At 42.9% G+C, this 21,518-nt stretch overlaps 1 protein-coding gene across 1 annotated transcript in view; it reads left to right on the top strand.

The window, feature by feature from the left end:
* Positions 1 to 21,518, top strand: part of PDE11A (phosphodiesterase 11A) — a 673,054-nt gene that overhangs the window by 610,591 nt on the left and 40,945 nt on the right. The window contains exons 16-19 of the mRNA XM_044304393.1: positions 7,937 to 8,014; positions 10,970 to 11,033; positions 14,653 to 14,727; positions 17,815 to 17,898. Of these exons, the coding sequence (XP_044160328.1) occupies positions 7,937 to 8,014; positions 10,970 to 11,033; positions 14,653 to 14,727; positions 17,815 to 17,898 (301 nt within the window). The remainder of the gene's footprint in view (positions 1 to 7,936; positions 8,015 to 10,969; positions 11,034 to 14,652; positions 14,728 to 17,814; positions 17,899 to 21,518) is intronic.

Here is a 21,518-nt window from a genome sequence, read left to right as displayed (position 1 = left end):
ACACTGTGCCGCACTGCTAGGTGCCCCCGTGAGTATGAAGCCGGCAGTGACCCTGTGCACATTACACATACAAAAATAAAATACTTACCTTACTCTGCTCCGCTCCGGACTTCAGTTGACGCCATCTTGTTCTCACGCAATCCCACATCCGGTGTGTGCAGCGTCATCCCGTCAACCCGCGTGATCCTGTGAGACCCGGCGCTGAGGTCACGGGTCTCGAAGGATCATTACAGCAAAAAAGTGTCTGGTGCAGCGCAGCGCCGGAAAGAGTATGGGGGTGGTAAAGGTTGGGTAAAACTACACAGTGCTGCGCCACTGGCCAGGCACAGAGGGCCCCGACTGGCCATTAAAAGCAGACTTGCAGCAAGATGCGGGGCTGCGGGGCTGCAGGCCCCCCCGCTAGTCGCGATCGCACCCTTTGCGGCTGCGATCGTTACGCCACTGGATTTAGGTACACAAAGTCTTGAGTGCTATTGTGCTTAAAATTCACTATATAGGTACATTGCTGACTTGAGTACATCAACGGCGAGGTGGCTCCAACTCTCACAACAACCTCAACAACTAATGGGTGTGATGCAGAGAGTCACCCCACTGATCTAATATCAATAGCCTGTTCTGAGGATACACCTTCAGTACTAGAAAGCTGGGTAACCCCATACATACGAGAACTGTTGACCTGACCCTCAACACCAACAACTTACATGTTAAGGCCAACTGAACATGTATGCTACTTCTATGGTGAGAAAGTGGCACCAGAATATGATCTGTGTGTCTCACAAGGTGGAGGAACATCATGTCAAATCCCTGTTTACGGAAAAATATGCACTAAAACAATAGATGCAAACATAATATATGGACTAAGCCCACACTCTGATAATAAAATCTGAGACTCTCAGCCAATATATTTTGATCAAAACACATCTGTGCCTGCCTACCAGCGTCAAGGTGGTCTCAGTCAGGCAGGTCCTACTCTAAGGCCTCTTTCACACGGGCGTCATGTTTTTTGCCCGGAAAAGAGGCGGGTGCGTTGCGGGAAAATGCGCGATTTTTCCGCGCGAGTGCAAAACATTGTCATGCGTTTTGCACTCGCATGAGAAAAATCGCGCATGTTTGGTACCCAAACCTGAACTTCTTCACAGAAGTTCGGGCTTGGGATTGATGTTCTGAAGATTGTATTATTTTCCCTTATAACATGGTTATAAGGGAAAATAATAGCATTCTGAATACAGAATGCTTAGTATAATAGTGCTGGAAGGGTTAAAAATAATAAAAAAGTTAACTCACCTTCTCCTCTTGTTCGCGTAGATCCCGGTCTGTTCTTTAGCTGTGGGCTTGGGCTGAATGACCTGAGGTGATGTCAGATCACATGCTCTAATCACATGGTCCATCACCATGGTGATGGAGCATGTGATCTGACATCACCACAGGTCCTTTAGCCCACAGCTAAAGAACAGACCGTGATCTACGCGAACAAGAGAAGAAGGTGAGTTAACTTTTTTATTATTTTTAACCCTTCCAGCACTATTATACTAAGCATTCTGTATTCAGAATGCTATTATTTTCCCTTATAACCATGTTATAAGGGAAAATAATACAGTTAATAGACTGTCACCTAGAACCCATGCGTGAAAATCGCACCGCATCCGCACTTGCTTGCGGATGCATGCGATTTTCACGCAACCCCATTCATTTCTATAGGGCCTGCGTTACGTGAAAAACGCACAAAGAGGAGCATGCTGCGATTTTCACGCAACGCACAAGTGATGCGTGAAAATCACCGCTCGTGTGCACAGCCCCATAGAAATGAATGGGTCAGGATTCAGTGCGGGTGCAGTGCGTTCACCGCACGCATCGCACCCGCACGGAAAACTCGCCCGTGTGAAAGGGGCCTAAACCTACTTAAGCCATATAAGCATCTACGTTCAGGAGAGCAGACCCTGCACATATAGTGTGCTGCTCCTAGTCACCTCTGTGTGGACCAAGCAACCTATGACAGGAGGAGCAAGCACAGCTATACAGTATGTGCCACCTAATCAATGTCGCCTGTGAGATAGGCAGGGCAAAAGTGCACAAAAATGCTACTCCCAAAATAGAAGTGCATTCACATCGGTATACGGTAAGTCCCCTCCTTCAAGACTAATATTTTTTTTTCCAATCCCTGTTTTCCCTGGTGGCAGATGTCGGGATATGGTCTACTGGTCCACCTAACATCTAATTCTTGGGTGATGTGAGAGATATGTATAGGCATGGAGAAGACTGTTCCTTTAGGTCGGTCTTAGGCTTTTCAAAATGTTTATCAGAAGATTCACAAATTGTTGGTTTGTACATTTCTGTTTTCCTAGCAGTAATTAATCTGCTGCTCCATTATGGGCTGAGAACAATCTAACCTATGTATGAATACGCTATTGTGCCAAGTTAGTTTAGCTTAAAGCCGCAGCCATACATTTACTGATGTTACTGCTAATGTCGTCATTATGCTCAGTTGATTAATTCTGTGTATAAACCATAATTAATGTTCTGTCCATATTATATGAAAACCACCTATGTATACCACACTTGGAAGTTGTCCCAGAAATATTTATTTTGTCAGATGTTCATGTTTCCAGTCACGCTGGATTTTCACGATGAATGCCAGTGGCGTTTAATACAAAATAGGAAGAAGAGGTAGACTCCACAGACAATCAAGGTGCTACAAAAAGTCAGGCTCCTTACGTCTGTGCTGTACTCCTACCATAAAATAATGCTTCATTCTATAATATCCATTTTTGTTACATGCTATCTACAACTGTAGTGGTCTATTTACACGTGCATTCATGGGGTCTGTTGAGGTTTTAACCGCAACAACAGCACATAGTATATTTCTATAATTCTTTCCATCAGAGCCATAGCCAAAAGCTCATGGACACTAAAAAAAAGTACAGCTTGGGTGAAAACCAGCTACAAAAAACGAAATATCTCCCTGTATGTAATCTATATATCTGAGTAAGGGCTCATGCAGACACATCAATTACAGTGTTAGGAGAGTGGGTACATGGTTTTCCTAAATTGTCACATATAGTTATACCTTGTGCCCACCTGGTTGCATTAATAAATTAAATGGGTTGTCTGGGCTACAGATATGGATGAGCTATCCTCAGGATATGGTCATCAATATCAGATCAGTGGGGTTCGACACCCAGGACCAAGACTGATCAGCTGTTTTTCGAGCAGCCGGAACACCAGCAACTATACAGTGTATGGAGCTGGAAGCAGAAGTGTACACTGTGTGGTTTCTGGTGCCAGCATACCACAGCTTAGCTGCCATTCACTTGAAAGGGAGCTGAGCTGCAGTACCCTCGCCAGCCACTAGGCAGTGTAGGGAGCTGTCTCCTTCCAGCTCAGTACACTGTATAGTTTCCAGCATCACAGCTGCCGGGTGTCGGATCCCTACCGATCTGATATTGGTGACCTAGCCTGGAGTACCAGACAACCCCTTTAACACTTTACCAAGTTATCAGGTATGGAGTGCTGTCTGTCTTCTGTTGGAGTAAAGACTCCTATAGTTACTCAGCCTCCTTGCCACCGTGTAGCACCCTCTTCAGCTCCAGGCACTGTCATACTGAGTCCTCATGCTAATCAACACAATGTCCTAACACTGAACAGTGTTACAGTGCAGTGAACTCAGGGAAGAAGAGGACCTGGTCTGGACGAGAGGAGGAATATATGGAGGAGGTATTGTTTAACCAGGCCCATCTAGTTTCACCTAGTGGAAACTTCACAGACCATTATTACTACATTAACTCCATTGACAGACAAGGTACCGGGGGGTTGCTGGCCCCTCTTATTTTATTGATGGTTGCAGCTGCAACTGCTGAGACCCGTATAGCTATGCCACTGATTTCCTTAAAAATACTGAAAACCTGAAAAACCTCATTAAAGTCAGTAGGTTCCATCAGGATTCTCCAGTCTTGTCCAAAAGTAGGTGCAGTATACAGTAGTTGGCATTGCTCTGTTATAAACAGCCATACGGCTAGTGTGAGCTCAGCCTTTAATGGATCACATTAAAATATATTTCAAAGGCCTGTAGTAGGTATAGTAAGTCACGCCTTGGGCCTGATGAGTATGGACCTAACATGTACGAACAGTCCAGCGCCCAGCCAAAGCGCCAAGCCAAACTAGAAACTGATAGCAGGAAAAGAAGCAGATAAGAAATAGAGGGAAACACAGTTATAAGTGCACAATATAATAAATGTCTCCATTACCACCATGTCTATAGGGTGTCTTTGGCCAGTGGAAAAAGCTGGGTTTATCTATCAGTACAATATACAGGCGAAAAATTAGAATATCGTGCAAAAGTTCATTTATTTCAGTAATGCAACTTAAAAGGTGAAACTGACATATGTGATAGACTCGTTACAAACAAAGCGAGATATTTCAAGCCTTTATTTGTTATAATTTGGATGATTATGGCTTACAGCTTATGAAACCCCAAAGTCACAATCTCAGGTCCCCTTTGCTCAGGGGGTATGGATTAATTAGCTGACTAGAGTGTGACACTTTGAGCCTAGAATATTGAACCTTTTCACAAAATTCAAATTTTAGGTAGCATTAATGCAATTCCATTTAAGTTGCATTACTGAAATACCGTAAATGAACTTTTGCATGATATTCTCATTTTTCAAGTTTCACCTGTAATTTAGTGGCCAGCCTCACCCCAAAGTAAGAAGTCACAAGAAAGTCCACAAGATGTTCCAGGTCCCTTTTTTAAATTTGGAAATTTTATCAAGTGTATGTGCTTTTAAATTCACTTTTTCTTGTATAAAGGGAATCACATCCTATCCTTTGTATAGTTTTTTTTGTTTCATTCTCTTCCAAACTTAAGATACATAAAATGTTTTATTAGTATATTAGTATGGTGAGTACATTTCAAGCTGAACACAACTAGGTAGATTTGGCTATAGAGGAATATCGACACATTGATAAGTCCCACCAGTTTTATCAAATCCAGCTTGGCTGAAACAGTTTCTTTTTAATTATACCACTTGCGATTGTAAATCATTAGTTTTAAACCAGCACTTGCAATTAACATCTCCATACGTCATTCTGTGCCCTTTTCTTGCTATTATTAGAATAGCAAATTATCACCAATGGAATACCCCGAACCAGGTGATATAAAAGTGCAAATGACAAATTACCTTTGCTTTGGAAAAGTTCAGATAATTGATTTTGTAAAATAGCAACCACAAAACTTCAAATGAGTCCATCTAAGCGCCTTGTGTTGTGATTAATGAAATGTAAAACGCTATGGGTGAGATTTACTATGGTGGAAATTTTCACTTTACTCAGTTTAAACTAGAGAAACATTTACTGCAGATTTGAAACCACTCCTAAACATTTCCAAAATGTAATAATTAAAGGGTTATCCAATTTCATAAACAGCCCCCCATGTGCCGGGCCCCTCACAGGTAATATACTTACCCTGCTCCTGGTCCTGGTACTGTCGCTGTGGCTTCTCCCAGTGTCGGGGCAGAGCAGCCAATGGCCGGCAGGGACAGGGACGAGCCTCCCTAGCATAGCAGGTGACATTAGGGAGGCTCGCTCCCGTCCCCACCTGCCATTGGCTGCTCCCCTCCAACACCGGGAGAAGCCACAGTGGCAGTACTGGGACCAGGAGAGGCATGGGGAGCGGGGTAAGTATATTACCTGTGAGGGGCCCGGCACATATGGGGGCTGTTTGTGAAATTGGATAACCCCTTTAAGTTATATATGTTATCCTATATAAATATATAAATGAATAAATAAATAAAAATTACACTGTGTATATTTTCTTTCCTGCATAGACTTGGCAGAGATAAGTCATAAAATTCTTCAGACCTACAGTCGCCACTAGAGGGAGCTTGGCAGGTTACTGCATACTGCTTATACATTGCATGCAATGATAAAACAATATGCAGTCAGCTCCTAAACTAAGATACCGTATTTTAAAACGTTAAAGAGCTTGGCCGCTTTATGTATATTTACTAATGTATTGGAAATGGGAATTTACAACCACAACACTGCTACCATCCTGATAATTGCGATCAGTGGAGGGTCATGTGACATAACTCGCCATCAACAACTTCTTTGGAAACACATGGCGCCTGTACTAGTTTCTTGGACATCCAGGACCTGCCCAAGCTCTGATGAAAGTGTTCAGTCATACCATCAACACGAGTTCATGCCGTGCATATTACATGGTACCCCTTATCATCTATAACAGACCAGACAAAGTTTTCCATATCTTTTACAATAAATCTTTTTTTTGACTCTGTATCCACTAAGGCCTTACTTTAAAGGGAACCTGTCACCTCTACTATCCTTCCCTTGCTGAGGGCAGTATAGCATATTACCAGTCCTGCTGATTTCAGTGGGCTGTCAGTTCTGGCCTAGCATGTTGTACTTTGGTCCTACTGACAGGTCGAACCTCCCTGTCCCCAGCCTGTACACATCCAGACGGGGTCATGTGTGCTGCTGCAGCCAATCACTGGTGATGTGCTGCTTGGGATCACGTCCCCGATGAGGCCAGTGTAGTGGCACAGGTGATAGTTCTCCAGAAACAGGATGTTTCTGAGAAAGTTTGGCAACAGCCAATATGGCTGCCATTACAATTCGCTCAAGGCTTTTCTCCCAGTCCTGAATGACAAATCTTTTTAGCAGAGGTGTAGCGAGGGGTTGATCATAAATCGGAGGGGCAAAAAACCCATCCATGGCATGGGTTGGCCACAACCCTCAACCCAGGTAACACCACACCTAAAATAGTGCCACAAAGACAGCATTACTGAAAACAATAGTGCCCACACAAATTATAGTACTATATACACAGTGCCTCATATTAGCCCCCAGACAGTTATAGTGCACCACACAGTAAAATTACCATCTTTCATATGCCACAGTGTAATAGTCATCTTCTCAGTGTCCGCAAAGTAATGAGGCCGACTGCTCTGCCCATTACATAATATTCATGCCCCTACGTGTCCTCTAAACAGTAATAATGAACTTTGTCCCATCTTTGCATGGCTACTGTCCAGCCGTAGGTGTGGTGACGTCATTGCGCCACCTATGCTGGGATGCTGACGTCCTGTGCATATTCTGGAAGTCCTCTAGGCCCTAGATGGAGAACGTTAGAGCAGGGAGCCGATGACTCTATGCTCTACCACAGGCTTCAACTGTATCAGCATCCTGAGGACACCAGTACACTTGGGGGCCACTCCACCCCTGATGGCCACCACTATGCAAGTGGGCGCTAGGCTTCCATCCCCAAGACCACCACTATGCCTCTGCTTACCTCCTATTCCAGAACTGCTGTAGATATAGAATGATTTGCCAATTAGGATTCTAGGAAAGCCAAGTAACAACCCTTGTAGATGCTTTTGATTCACATTGGTTGTAACCCAATTTTTTCCTTTTTATATAGGAGGTGATTTGGGGGATTATGCTTTCCTAATTTCACTGAACCTTCCTTGATGTCTCACTTCCAGTATTTGACATACACTAATATAGATTTATTGCAATATGATTTAATGTAGTAAGATACCACAAATCTGCTTCACGCTAGGTTATGAGAAAGTTAGTTTTGCACAAAGTTGTCTTTTACTGCCCTGTAATGACCATTAACCAATGTAAAAGTCTATTCTAAGGCATTCTTTTATGTGGTTCTTGTTCTGGCATATTCGATTCTTCTAGCAATGCATGAGTTAACCATTTTACAATTTTCAAAAGAAGAATGACAATTTATTTTCTTGTCCACGGGGAGAACGGTGTGTTACATTAAAGCCAAAATCTGATCCATCTTGATAAATTGTCATGATAACATTGTCAGGTGCAAGTGGCAAACAAATCTCGTAACATCACATCCTATAACAATTTCTATTTTTACATCTCTGATCCCATTAACCTGCCCGTGTTCTGTATTTTTCAGGAGACGAAATGAGTTTTTCGAACTGGTCAGTAAAGGGGAATACAACTGGAATGTTAAAAACCACAGAATCATATTCAGGTGAGTAAGAAGCGGCACTGTATATGAGTTATATTTTCATCTTCCCATAGTTGACATCATTTTTTCTATCTTTATTTTTTAGAAGTAAGATATTTCAGGTCATACTGACTAAATAAATATAAAGAACAGGAAATGCACAAAAACTTCATAAAGGGAACCAAAAATCTTAAATTAGATCCCAAATTTATTATATACTTTGACCTAGTCAGAATTTCAACTTGGTATTTACCATGTTTTCCTATAGGATGATATGGTTTCGGACAATTGACCAACTAGCTGAATTCATCTCAAGTCAATTATATAGTAATACCGTACTGTGTTGTAAACCCCTCTGGCTGGCATGTACATACGTAGGTGGCATTGGTATCAGTGATCTCTGTCTGTAGACACTGCTGTAGAATATGTTGGTGCTATATCAATAATGGGACTGAAACTCCTCATAGGTCCAAAGAAAGTTGTCCTAGTAAGTTTACCATTATGGGAATTTTAAAAGTTAGTTTAGCAGGAGTCTGTATTGCTGTAGTTCGCATGAAATATATAAAATGTCATACATTGGCCCAGGTTTACTAAACGTAAGGATGGGATAAGCATACGGTAGATAGCAGTGTAGACCTGCATCAGATTTATCACAGTAACTCAGTCTGGAGGATAAATGTGGAAACATTTCTATACCGACTATTGGTTGACACTTTAAAGGGGTTATCTGACCCCTGAAATGCCCCCCCTCATATACCCAGGCCCCTCACAAACAAAGTACTTACCTGGCACCTGCGTCGTTTCTGGTCCCCGCACGTCCACCCCTGCTTCTCCCCGTGCGCGGATGAAAATATACTGTGTCAAGGGGGGAAGGGGGGTTGACCAATAGCAGGCGGCGACAGGGACGAGCCTTCCGGCGCATGGGAAGTAGCAGCGGAGGCCGTGCGGGGACCAGGAGCAACATGGGTGCCGGGGAGAGATGTAAGTACATTGTGTGTGAAGGGCCTGGGCATATGGGGGACCATTTTAGGGGTTCGGATAACCCCTTTAAGACAGAATTGTGGTGCAATTATGGTGCAAAATGGCACATCTTAGGCCATGCCCCCTTTCCCATGAAGTTCCACCCTCTTTCCACTAAACCAGCTTTATTGTAGAGCATGTCGGAAAAAAGTGTAGAAACCCTAGATGTGCCAAATTGCTACAATTTGCACCATTTTTTTGACAGATTTTTGGTGCAAACACTTTAGTACATGTGAGCCTGTGTTTGATCAATTTGGTGCATCTTTAAAGGAGTTATCCAGTAATTATTATTAAAGACCTATCCTCAGAATAGGTCATCGGTATCAGATCAGCTGTTAGAAGAGGCTGGTGCTCGGCGAGCGATGTAGCCTCTTCCTAAGCCACCGTACATCAGTCACATGGCTTAGTTGCCGCTCAGCTCCATTGAAGTGAATGGGGCTGAGTTGCAATACCAAGCACAGCCGCTATATGATGTACGACGCTGTCTGCATCGCTCACCAGAGCTCCAGTGAGCGCGGCAGCTCCCTGTAACACCTGATCAGTGGGAGTGCCAGCACTCAGACTACCGCCAGTCTGATAATGATATCCTGAGGTTACTGGAAAGTCTAACGCTTCTGCCTTGAGATGTTTCTTCCTATGCCACACATTTTTTGGAGTGGGATTGCAACAATTTGTGCTACTTTTTATAAAGTCACATTTGATAAATATGGTTTAAATCAGCTCGACACACATATCAGCTAACCATGGTTACATTCCCACCCACTTTTTAAAGCTGTTTTGCAAAATATTTGCACAATAAAAGTATTGGCATAGACACAAAGGGGTGGTTCACCTGATTAATACGCAGTTTTTCTTTTGATCCAGTACTGCGTTCCATAGTTATAATACTTTGTCTTCAAATGCAAATTAGGCCTTTGGAGCAATGAAAGCGTCACCAATGCGCTCGTTGCACCCAATCTCCACTCATTTCCGGGACCAGGCCCTGGCTGCTTTAAATAACAGGTCGAGGATATGGCAAAGCTTGGCAGTGGTTGGTCACAGAAAGGAGTGGAGCTTGGGTGCAACAAGAGCCATGGTGACCCCCTCATTTCACCAAAAGCCTAATTTGCATATTAATAAGAAGTATCAGAACTCAGGAACGGAGCCTTAGATCAACAAAAGAAAAACAATGTTTTCAGATAAAATACAACTATGTGTCTATGCAAATGGCTGGATAGGGGGGTCGTTGGTGACCGATTCTCTTTAAGACCAAAAAGTTGCAGGACCCTATTTTTGTGACTTTCTAAACCAGAATTCTAGTGTTTAGGGCTTGATAAATTTGCCCCTAATACCCTAAGGGGGAGATTTAATAAGTTCGGCGTTGTGTATGCCAGGCTTAATTTGTCCTGCACTGGTGTGAGATGCGCCACTGGTGTGCATGCTTCGTACAAATTGTGGCATGTGTCTGCTATGCACCAGAATTAAAATCTACTCCATCCAGGAGTCGATTTCTAGTGCAATGTGCATCAGTTTTTTGGCACACATGTTGTCAGGCTTCGGAGGTCCTGCCCACGGTTCGCCTTCTCCCACTGCCACCGGCCCACTGTGTCGGGGAAAGCTTAAAAGCCGAAAATTTTTCTAGGAAAATGTTCAAGTCTTTTATGCCAGAAAATTGGCATAGAGCCACATTAAATAAATCGCCCCCCCCCCCCCCCCCTTCGAAATATTGCTGCTGTTAGTAAGAGCCTGCCACAAAGGTATGTCCCAATTCTTGGTTCACTCTTTGCAAGTAGGTATCATTCCCACTCTCTGAGGCCAAAAACACTGCATATTATGCTGCTATGTATTCAAGACAATGAATGCATTTCTGCTTTATGTGAGGTTCCTTTCAAATACTAAAATTCACTTCAATAAAGCCAGCCTTGGTAGGTAAGAGACGCTAGCGTAGTATGTTTGCTTTGATCTTTCCCTCTCTTTCAGATCAATGCTGATGACAGCATGTGACCTTGGAGCTGCAACCAAACCATGGGAGACCTCAAGACAGGCAAGTGTTGATTTATTGCTGGGCAAGGGAGGAACATGCTGATGGGACAATATTACAAGGGCTCCAATGACTTACAAAACACCACAATAAAAAATATAACCCTTGTGGTTCTGTTCACCATAAGGATGGAGGACTCTATAGATTTACAGTAATAGTTCTTTGTCCCCTTGCAAGGTAACTGAACATAAGTTTTGCTTCTTTGACACTTTTGCATGTCTTGCCACATCTCCCAATTCTACACTTTCATCTACACATTACTAAGGAAGAAGACAAAAGATATGGATCTGGTGACGAATGTGCTATTTATTCTTGTCAGCATGGGGAGACGTCATGCTTATGTTCCTCTTACATATTTGGATTGGAACATAATGCTCCTATTAATGAACATGACGGCATAGTCTGGTCTGTATGAAAGAATAAGACTAGTTGTATGGAGTGGAAAACCATTATGGCTTGATCGCCAAATAAGATCTATGGGGGGTGGTCATCTGCCATTCATTACCATAATAAAAGCCCAAGCTCCTATACCATTCTATTTGGTTGATCACAGTCACAACCAAAATCCTAATACAAGCCATTTTCCACCATATACCAGGTATAAGGGTGTAATTACTACCTGCATTTATGGTTCAGATATGGAACCAATTACAGTACAGTCATCATTTTATAACAGAATATTTATTTATTTTTTAAATGTAACAATTATGTCAAAATTATTGTTGGAATGGTGACACCTATTATACAATGTTACCTTTGCTCTTGAAATGGAAACATTGGGGCAGATTTATTGGGGCATCTGAAACGTCTTAAAGGGATTCTGTCACCTCCCCTCAGCCAAAAAACGATTTAAAAGCAGCCATGCAGCACAGCTTAGGCTACTTTCACACTAGCGTTCGAGCGGATCCGTTCTGAACGGATCCGCTCATATTAATGCAGACGGTGGCTCCGTTCAGAACGGATCCGTCTGCATTATAACTTAGAAAAATTTTCTAAGTGTGAAAGTAGCCTGAGCGGATCCGTTCAGACTTTACATTGAAAGTCAATGGGGGACGGATCCGCTTGAAGATTGAGCCATATGGTGTCATCTTCAAGCGGATCCGTCCCCATTGACTTCCATTATAAGTCGGAACGGATCCGCTCGCCTCCGCACGGCCAGGCGGACACCCGAACGCTGCTTGCAGCGTTCAGGTGTCCGCTCACTGAGCGGAGCGGAGGCTGAGCGCTGGCAGGCGGATGCATTCTCAGTGGATCCGCCTCCACTGAGAATGCATTAGGGCCAGACGGCTGCGTTCAGGGCCGCTTGTGAGCCCCTTCAAACGGAGCTCACGAGCGGACACCTGAACGCAGGTGTGAAAGTAGCCTTACCTGGATTAGGCTGTGCTCTTTTATCTTGCAATCCGTCCAGCAGTTACTGCAAAAAACGACTTTGATCGATAAGGAAATGTGTCCTGAAGGTGCCCAGAGGGGCGTTTTTTCCCAGTACCGCCCCTCTTTCAGTGCCCAGCCCGCCTTCCTTGTACTTTCTAACCGCCGCCCCCAGCCTGCCACAGCCTCCCCTCCCTCTCCTCCCCCTCCCTCACGCCGAACGAAGTCTCGCACAGGCGCAGTACCCACTGAGGGCTGCGCCTGTGCGATCATCAGGAGACTGAGGGCGGCAGCTTCATCTTCGTCACTGGGCATGCGCCGAGCCCAGTGACGTCCGATGTTAGCTCTTTCCCTCAGTCAGCCTGGTAGGATGCGCAGAGGATTGCCGATCGGCTGCTGCACCCTGCGCTTTCTCCAGTCTGCCTGCCACAGTGAAGACGGCCAGCGATTTCTTTCCCCACCCTCCCTTCAGGAAAGAAATAAGTATTTGTTGGGGCGAATTAGGTATTATTATATTAAGTAAAGCTTTACTGAATTTATACATTTTCACTGAGCAAAAACAAATACTTATTTCTTTCCTGAAGGGAGGGTGGGGAAAGAAATCGCTGGCCGTCTTCACTGTGGCAGGCAGACTGGAGAAAGCGCAGGGTGCAGGAGCCGATCGGCAATCCTCTGCGCTTCCTACCAGGCTGACTGAGGGAAAGAGCTAACATCGGACGTCACTGGGCTCGGCGCATGCCCAGTGACGAAGATGAAGCTGCCGCCCTCAGTCTCCTGATGATCGCACAGGCGCAGCCCTCAGTGGGTACTGCGCCTGTGCGAGACTTCGTTCGGCGTGAGGGAGGGGGAGGAGAGGGAGGGGGAGGAGAGGGAGGGGAGGCTGTGGCAGGCTGGGGGTGGCGGTTAGAAAGTACAAGGAAGGCGGGCTGGGCACTGAAAGAGGGGCGGTACTGGGCTCACTAAGAAGAAAAAAACGCCCCTCTGGGCACCTTCAGGACACATTTCCTTATCGATCAAAGTCGTTATTTGCAGTAACTGCTGGACGGATTTCAAGATAAAAGAGCACAGCCTAATCCAGGTAAGCTGTGCTTCATGGCTGCTTTTAAATCGTTTTTTGGCTGAGGGGAGGTGACAGAATCCCTTTAATAAACCCCTGCGCTGGATCCGCCCGAGTTATGGCGTCGGCCTCTTCATAACTTTGGCGGATCCAGCACCAGTTCTAAATGTAATACAGCCTAGCCACGCCATGCCCACTTATTTGCGCTTTGAGTCCTATGGGAGAAAAGCGCTTTACAAATGTTTCGTTGTTGTTGTTGTATTTAGACCTGGCGTGAGCTGTTGCGCCACTATATCCACCTAGTATAGGCATATTTCAGGTTCATAAACAACCCCCATTGTTACCATGAATATATGTGATATAAACCCACCATCATCTAACACTTTTAAAGGGGTTTTCCGAGACTTTGTAAACTGATGACTTATCCTATTGATAGGTCATCAGTATCTGATCAGTGGGGGGTCCAACACCTGGAAACCCCCCGATAAGCTGTTTCAGAAGGCAGAGGCGCACCTGTGAGCGCCGCGGCCTTCTCTATGCTTTTCCTAGGCCAGTGACGACCCCTTCATGTGTCACGTAGCCTAGACGCAGCTCAGCCCCATTCAGGTAGACAACCAGTTTAAATTCAGTTGCTAACATAAATCAAATTGGTGAATGGCATAGACACGACATCATCTCTTCTAATGGCTTTCCTCTGTTAATTTTGGGAATGTATTAGTGTATGTGTTTGTGAAGTGGATTTGGGTTTGTAAAACGAAATCGTCCTAGTGTACTTCTCTTTCTTGAGAAATCATGAGGAATGCAAAGCAAATAGGATGCTGTAATCTTTTCAGCTATCATCCACCCCATCTTTCAGACAGCTTGTATTCCTCCACTATGGAGCTACCGCAGGCACCGTCACACACTGACATTGATAAATCCGTTTCTGCATAGTTTTTAAATTTCAGGGCTTTCCATTCATTCAGTCAAATGTCTTTCTCGGCCATCACATCCTGAGGGTAATATGAATGAATACAAAGAATACTGATTAGCATCAATAGCGGGAGCTGGCAGAATCAGAATTCAGCCATGCATATTTGCTGCGGAAGGTTTTTACACAAGGAACAAAGACTGGTGAATAGTTCTAGTAGAGAAATCGTCTATCGGAAAGGTTCAAAACAATACTGAGCTATATAATCTCATCTGTTGTACTTTCAGGTGGCCGAATTAGTGACCAGTGAATTCTTTGAGCAAGGAGACCGAGAACGATCAGAGCTCAAACTGACCCCTTCAGTAAGTCTTGTATGGAAGCTGATATGTGTCTGCTTATGTAATACAACTTAAAGGAAATGTGTCATCAGAAAATGACCTATTTAAATTATGTTTAACATATTTTTGAAGAATTTTGGTGATGGTATTTTTAATTTTTCATGTCACTATCTATATTTAAATAAAAAACATAAAATCCTGCAGCTTTCGCACTAGTCACTAATAATATTTATAGGCGCCACTTCTTGGTCTGTACAGATCACTTTACTGCTTATCTGTCATTCTAATCCTGCCTGTAATGATATCACCTCTGTGTACAGATAAGACAGGATCCACCATTCACAATATGTGATTGTCAAAGCTTATCTATTCATTTCTTGCACAATGACCTCTGCACAGGTCACAGAGCACGCCTAGAAAACTCTCCCATAGAAGCCAATGAGTCCCTCCAGTCTATTGTGTCTATGGCCCATGTGGCTGCCGTAAAGCAACATGTGGCTGCCGAACAGCTCAGGCAAGATGGCCGCCCCATAATCATGTTTAGAAAATAGAATAAAAAATCTGCAATCAGAAAATAAAAAGAGATTGGAAAAAAAAAAAGAATTGTGTTACTATTTGGTTTTTAATGGCAGAAAAAAATGTTGGTGACGCATTTCCTTTAAGGTGACATTCACATTGCAAGGAGGCAGAATTAGAATATGACGCCAGCTATAAAACGCTTTATAGGAGTTGATGCTTATACAGAGCTCCTGTGTCCCATTCCCCTTCACATCTAAATAGCAGAACCTCTCATGGCCGGCGCTAAGAGGATTTATCCATATTCAGGCCCCATAGACATCAATAGGAGCTGCATACCACCGGCACCTTCTATACGGACTGAGTACAAATCAGCCCAAATTCTGCTACTTACAGTATGTGGGAAGTCAAATTTGAAAATCTATTAAAATTTGAAAATAATTTAATAGCTAGAAGTACGTGGTAAGATTTTTACAGCAAATGTGGCTTTAGAGTACAAAGAGGAATGAAGACAAAGCAGTGTCGGGCAGCATAGCATAAAATTGCTGTAATTTGGTAACATGGATATAGGTGCTGTGCAACAATAGCACAACTTAAAGGCCTTATCTAGAATCTGCTTTGTACCTCACATGGATCCAGAGATCTCCCCATTCATTAATCCAATTGCTCTGCCAGATTTATTTCAAGCTAGCAGTTCAGTGAGTGTGTCCTTTCTGCTGCAGCTCTGTCCCTATCACAGCTTCTAACAGAAGACAGGGCTAATGGCTGTTGAAGGCTGCAACGCAACATATACAACCACCTCATTGAGATGGACAGAGAAATAAGAAAAAGAGCAAACAGCAGGTGGCGCTATACAGATAGATTTTATGGAATCACTCAGTGGTTAAACTACATTTTTAATTTCCTGCAATTACGAAAGTATTGAGATCCTCGAGTTGGTTTGAAAAAAGTTAAATACTTTTCTTGGGACAACCCCTTTAAATAAAAAACTTTTGGGGGGCAGCATGGGGGTTCAGTGGTTGGCACCGTTGCCTTGTAGCACTGTTGTGCTGGATTTGATTCTGACCAAGGGCAACATCTCTATGGAGCGTGTATGTTCTGCCCATATTTGGGTTTCTTCCAGATACTCAGTTTACTCCCGCAATTCAAAAATATACATAGGTTAATAGGTTAATTCAGAATGTATTTATGTTTGTTACCACGCAGTTTACAATTTGCACAAACTGGTCACTCCTATTCCTCTATTTAGTGATGTGCACCTCTTAGGTATACAATCATGTTGTGTATCAATATACTTAAATATATACCAACATCACCGCTGTTCCCACTTAGACTGTTCTCCTGTTTGCTTGGTGGTGTAGTGGTGCTGTTCCTCCAATCCTGGGGAATTCACAGCTTGTGAGGGGATTTCTTGGATATTTAATCTGAATTTGTTGATCCCAGAAGGAATAAACAGCCAGGTGGAACTATTTGTGTTTGAGTAAAAAAAAGACTCAAACAGTCAGATAAAGAAAGGGGTTAAATGGAGAAGGATCTTGCATACATGGAGAGAAGACAAGGCACTGCCGTATCCCCGACGAAGGAAAGCATCTCAGCAGTAGATAGTGAGCCTGGGGACGGGGACTGATGTTCGTGACAACACTCCCCATACAGCGCTGCAGAATATAAAATATATATGCGCCATATAATTGAAACAAATTCATATTAATTACCTTTTTTAACCCCATAACACACGACATTATATATACTATATATTACATGTCACTTAATTGACTAGTTAAATTGAAAAATATTCTAGTTTTTAAACCAGCACCTGGATCTGAATACTTTTGTAATTGCATGTAATTAAAAATTTAGCATAGCTACTGAGTTATTCAATAAAATCTATCTGTATAGCGCCAACTGCAGTTTGTTTTTTTTTCTTATTTTTTTGACCTGCTCACTGAAATGGCCGCACATGCTCAGTTTTATCCTTCAACTGCCTCTTGAGCTGTGATAGGTAGAGCTGAGACACGCCCCCTGAGCTGCAGCAGAAAAGACACTCCCCTGAGCTGCCAGCTTGATACAAATCTAGCAAAGCAATGAATGGTAAGATCTCTGAATCCATGTGAGGTACAGGGCTGGTTCTAGCTTTGTTAGAATAAGGTTGTCATCTACTATATGATGTCTGATTTTCATTTTTTACATTAGTCATGGGATAACTCCTTTAGCTTAAATAAAATAATAAAGGTAGTGAATATTTGCTGCAGTATTTGATGGACATAGCATTGCTCTCTTTTACTATAGGATTAAGTGAATGTCCAACTTTTAGCTCCATGTCTATTTTAGATTCAATATTGAGCTGTGCTGATATATTAACAAATTGATCTTTATAGCATTCAGTACTATGTTACAAAGCTTCAAATCCCTCTTACAGCCATAGAGTTTACCAATAATATACAGGCTGCCTGCAGCTACCACTAGGGGGAGCTTAGAAGCTTACCGCATACTGCCTTATTATGGCATTCAGAGTATAAAGAATATCCAGTAAACATATAAAAGAAAGTCTATAAATCTGACTTTCTATAGCTGACTTTTTGTTTTTGTTTTTTTCAGGCTATTTTCGACCGTAACAGAAAAGACGAGCTTCCTAGGTTGCAATTAGAATGGATTGACAATATTTGTTTGCCTTTGTATGAGGTAAGTAAATGTTAAAGTTTGACTCTCGCAGGTGCGTTCCATTTTCTGCTCTGTAATAGGAGCAGAAAAAGGAAAATAACTGAAGCGCCGAATCCAGAACTGAGACGAATTACCCCAGACTGACCCTACTGACTATAGTGGCGTCTGTCAGGTTTCCATTCGGGAGTCTTGCATTTTGTTGGACAGAAGAGTGGAGCATACTGCCCTATATTGTTTTGTACTTTTGACAGAATCTCTGATGAAGGCCGCTCCACATATACCGTACACCCGTCAATCTCAAAACATACTGTTATAGTATGGTGTTCAGAATAAGCTGCCATGTGTGTAGACATGAGTGATAGCACTATATCTGACCGCTATATGACAGATATGTGTCATCCTTAGAAATTTTTCCTTATGGATGCTACATCTCTAATTCTCTGTTGTTTCTGAGCTGCAGCTAGGCCGTGTGACCGATGTACGGTGATGTCACTGTCCTAGAAAGAGGCTCTTCTAACAGCTGATCAGCGTGGGTCCTGTGGGTCCTGGGTGTCCCCCCCTGGGTGTCCCCCCCTGGGTGTCCCCCCCCCCCCTCCCCCCCCCCTCCCCCCCACAGATCTGATACTGATGACCTATCCTGAGGATAAGTCATAAATATATTTTCCTGGATAAACCCTTTAAGCTGTACATTCTATGTTGTGCCACATTTTTAATCCCTGATTTCTACACGTTCCAACAGAAAAAAAAAATGGTAGGCTCATTTGTAGGATTATAAACTTCTGTGAAAGCCCTAAATCAGCATGAGCTCTTAGCTCTTTACTCTTAGGATAGCCACACAAGATCTCCCTGTATGGATAGATCTGGTTGTTCTTGCCACTCCACAGCATGGAGAAAGGACGAAACAGGGCTGGACTCCCTCTCTACAAGGGCTCCTTGCCGGCAACATGAGCTGCCTTTGTTGTACTAGATAGATAGATAGATAGATAGAAGAAAGGAAAGAAGTAAAGCTATATAATGGAAATTTTAAAATTAAAGTAACCATAAGTACTATCGAATTCAAGATGTTCATAGACGTTAGATGAAAATCTATCACAATCTACTAAGAAGTCAGTCGATCACAATTAAACATGTCTTGTTTTTTTATTTTTGTCCATTAGCAGCCTACAGTAAATGTAGAAAATGTTTTTGCTGGTTGCTGAGAGGGCAAAGCATAGGTCAGAGCATCTAGGAGATCAGAAATGCCCACATTCTGAGACGAGGCAAGTTTGAGCACAAAAACCTCTCCTCTGTCAACTCCTACTAGGATTTCCTAAGGGAATGTATTGATGTCAGCGACTCCTCTCCTCTGCAGTCTCTACACCATGCTGTGCTGCTATTAGCGTGATGCTCAACTAAAGGGAAAACACAGCAGCAGACCTTGAAGTCAGTGTTGTTAATGCCTTCAGGGAAATTGGAACGCTGATGTCACATTATCCAGCTGTGTAATTCTCCTACATAGAAAGTGAGAGTTTTTGGTGCTTTTTCATTATATAAAGTGCATATTTCTTATACATTAAAATGCAGCAACAGTTTATCTTATTTCTATTGAGTGGATACCATTTTCTGATTTAATAGTTAATGTGCCTTGTATATTATATTTCAGAAGTGAACAACTGATTATTTGATATTAGTTGTTAAAGGGCATGAGCAACTAAGACCTGTCCAGTTTTGTTACAGTATATACAGTTGCAAGAAAAAGTATGTGAACCCTTTGGAATTTTATGGATTTCTGCACAAATTTGTCATAAAATGTGATCTGATCTTCATCTAAGTCACAACAATAGACAATCACAGTCTACTTAAACTAATAACACACAAAGAATTAAATGTTACCATGTTTTTATTGAACACACCATGTAAACATTCACAGTTCAGGTGGGAAAAGTATGTGAACCCCTAGACCAGTGATGGCTAACCTTTCACAGACTGAGTGCCCAAAATGCAACCCAAAACCCACATATTTATCGCAAAGTGCCAACACAGTAATTTACCCTGAATACTACAGTCCAATATAGTATATCTTCTATGTACTTTATTATTTAGCTATGATAGCCTGCCTGCATTCAGTGTACTGCCTGCCCTGTTCATAGCACGTCCTGCGCTGATGAATGGCAGGAAAAGTAAAAGGCATATTGGTACATCTTAGACTTTTTCCAGGGTGCGGGTGCCCACAGAGAGGGCTCTGAGTGCCGCCTCTTGCACCCGTGCCATAGGTTCGCCACCACTTCCCTAGACTAATGACATCTCCAAGAGCTAATTGGAGTGAGGTGTCAGCCAACTGGAGTCCAATCAATGAGATGAGATTGGAGGTGTTTGTTACAGCTGCCCTGCCTTATAAAAAACACACATCAGTTCTGGGTTTGCTTTTCACAAGAAGCATTGCCTGATGTGAATGATGCCTTGCATAAAAGAGCTCTCAGAAGACCTACGATTAAGAACTGTTCACTTGCATAAAGCTGGAAAGGGTTATAAAAGTATCTCCAAAAGCCTTGCTGTTCATCAGTCCACGGTAAGACAAATTGTCCATAAATGGAGAAAGTTCAGCACTGCTGCTACTCTCCCTAGGAGTGGCCGTCCTGTAAAGATGACTGCAAGAGCACAGCGCAGACTGCTCAATGAGGTGAAGAAGAATCCTAGAGTGTCAGCCAAAGACTTACAAAAGTCTCTGGCATATGCTAACATCCCTGTTAGCGAATCTACGATACGTAAAACACTAAACAAGAATGGATTTCATGGGAGGATACCACAGAGGAAGCCACTGCTGTCCAAAAAAAACATTGCTGCATGTTTACAGTTTGCACAAGAGCACCTGGATGTTCCACAGCAGTACTGGCAAAATATTCTGTGGACAGATGAAACCAAAGTTGAGTTGTTTGGAAGAAACACAAAACACTATGTGTGGATAAAAAGAGGCACAGCACACCAAAATCAAAACCTCATCCCAACTGTGAAGTATGGTGGTGGGGGCATCATGGTTTGGGGCTGCTTTGCTGCATCAAGGCCTGGACGGATTGCTATCATCGAAGGAAAAATGAATTCCCAAGTTTATCAAGACATTTTTCATGAGAACTTAAGGCCATCTGTCCACCAGCTGAAGCTCAACAGAAGATGGGTTTTGCAACAGGACAACGACCCAAAGCATAGAAGTAAATCAACAACAGAATGGCTTAAATAGAAGAAAATACGCCTGGCGTGGCCTAGTCAGAGTCCTGACCTCAACCCGATTGAGATGCTGTGGAATGACCTCAAGAAAGCGATTCACACCAGACATCCCAAGAATATTGCTGAACGAAACAGTTCTGTAAAGAGGAATGGTCAAAAATGTACTCCTGACCGTTGTGCACGTCTGATCTGCAACTACAGGAAACGTTTGGTTGAAGGTATTGCTGCCAAAGGAGGTTCAACCAGTTATTAAATCCAAGGGTTCACATACTTTTTCCACCTGCACTGTGAATGTTTACATGGTGTGTTCAATAAAAACATGGTAACATTTAATTCTTTGTGTGTTATTAGTTTGAGCAGACTGTGATTGTCTATTGTTGTGACTTAGATGAAGATCAGATCACAATTTATGACCAATTTGTGCAGAAATCGATATAATT

The sequence above is a fragment of the Bufo gargarizans genome, chromosome 8, assembly GCF_014858855.1.
Source record: "Bufo gargarizans isolate SCDJY-AF-19 chromosome 8, ASM1485885v1, whole genome shotgun sequence".
Lineage (NCBI taxonomy): Eukaryota > Metazoa > Chordata > Amphibia > Anura > Bufonidae > Bufo > Bufo gargarizans.
The sequence above is the reverse complement of the archived record's forward strand: the minus strand, read 5'-3'. Positions and strand labels throughout refer to the sequence as shown.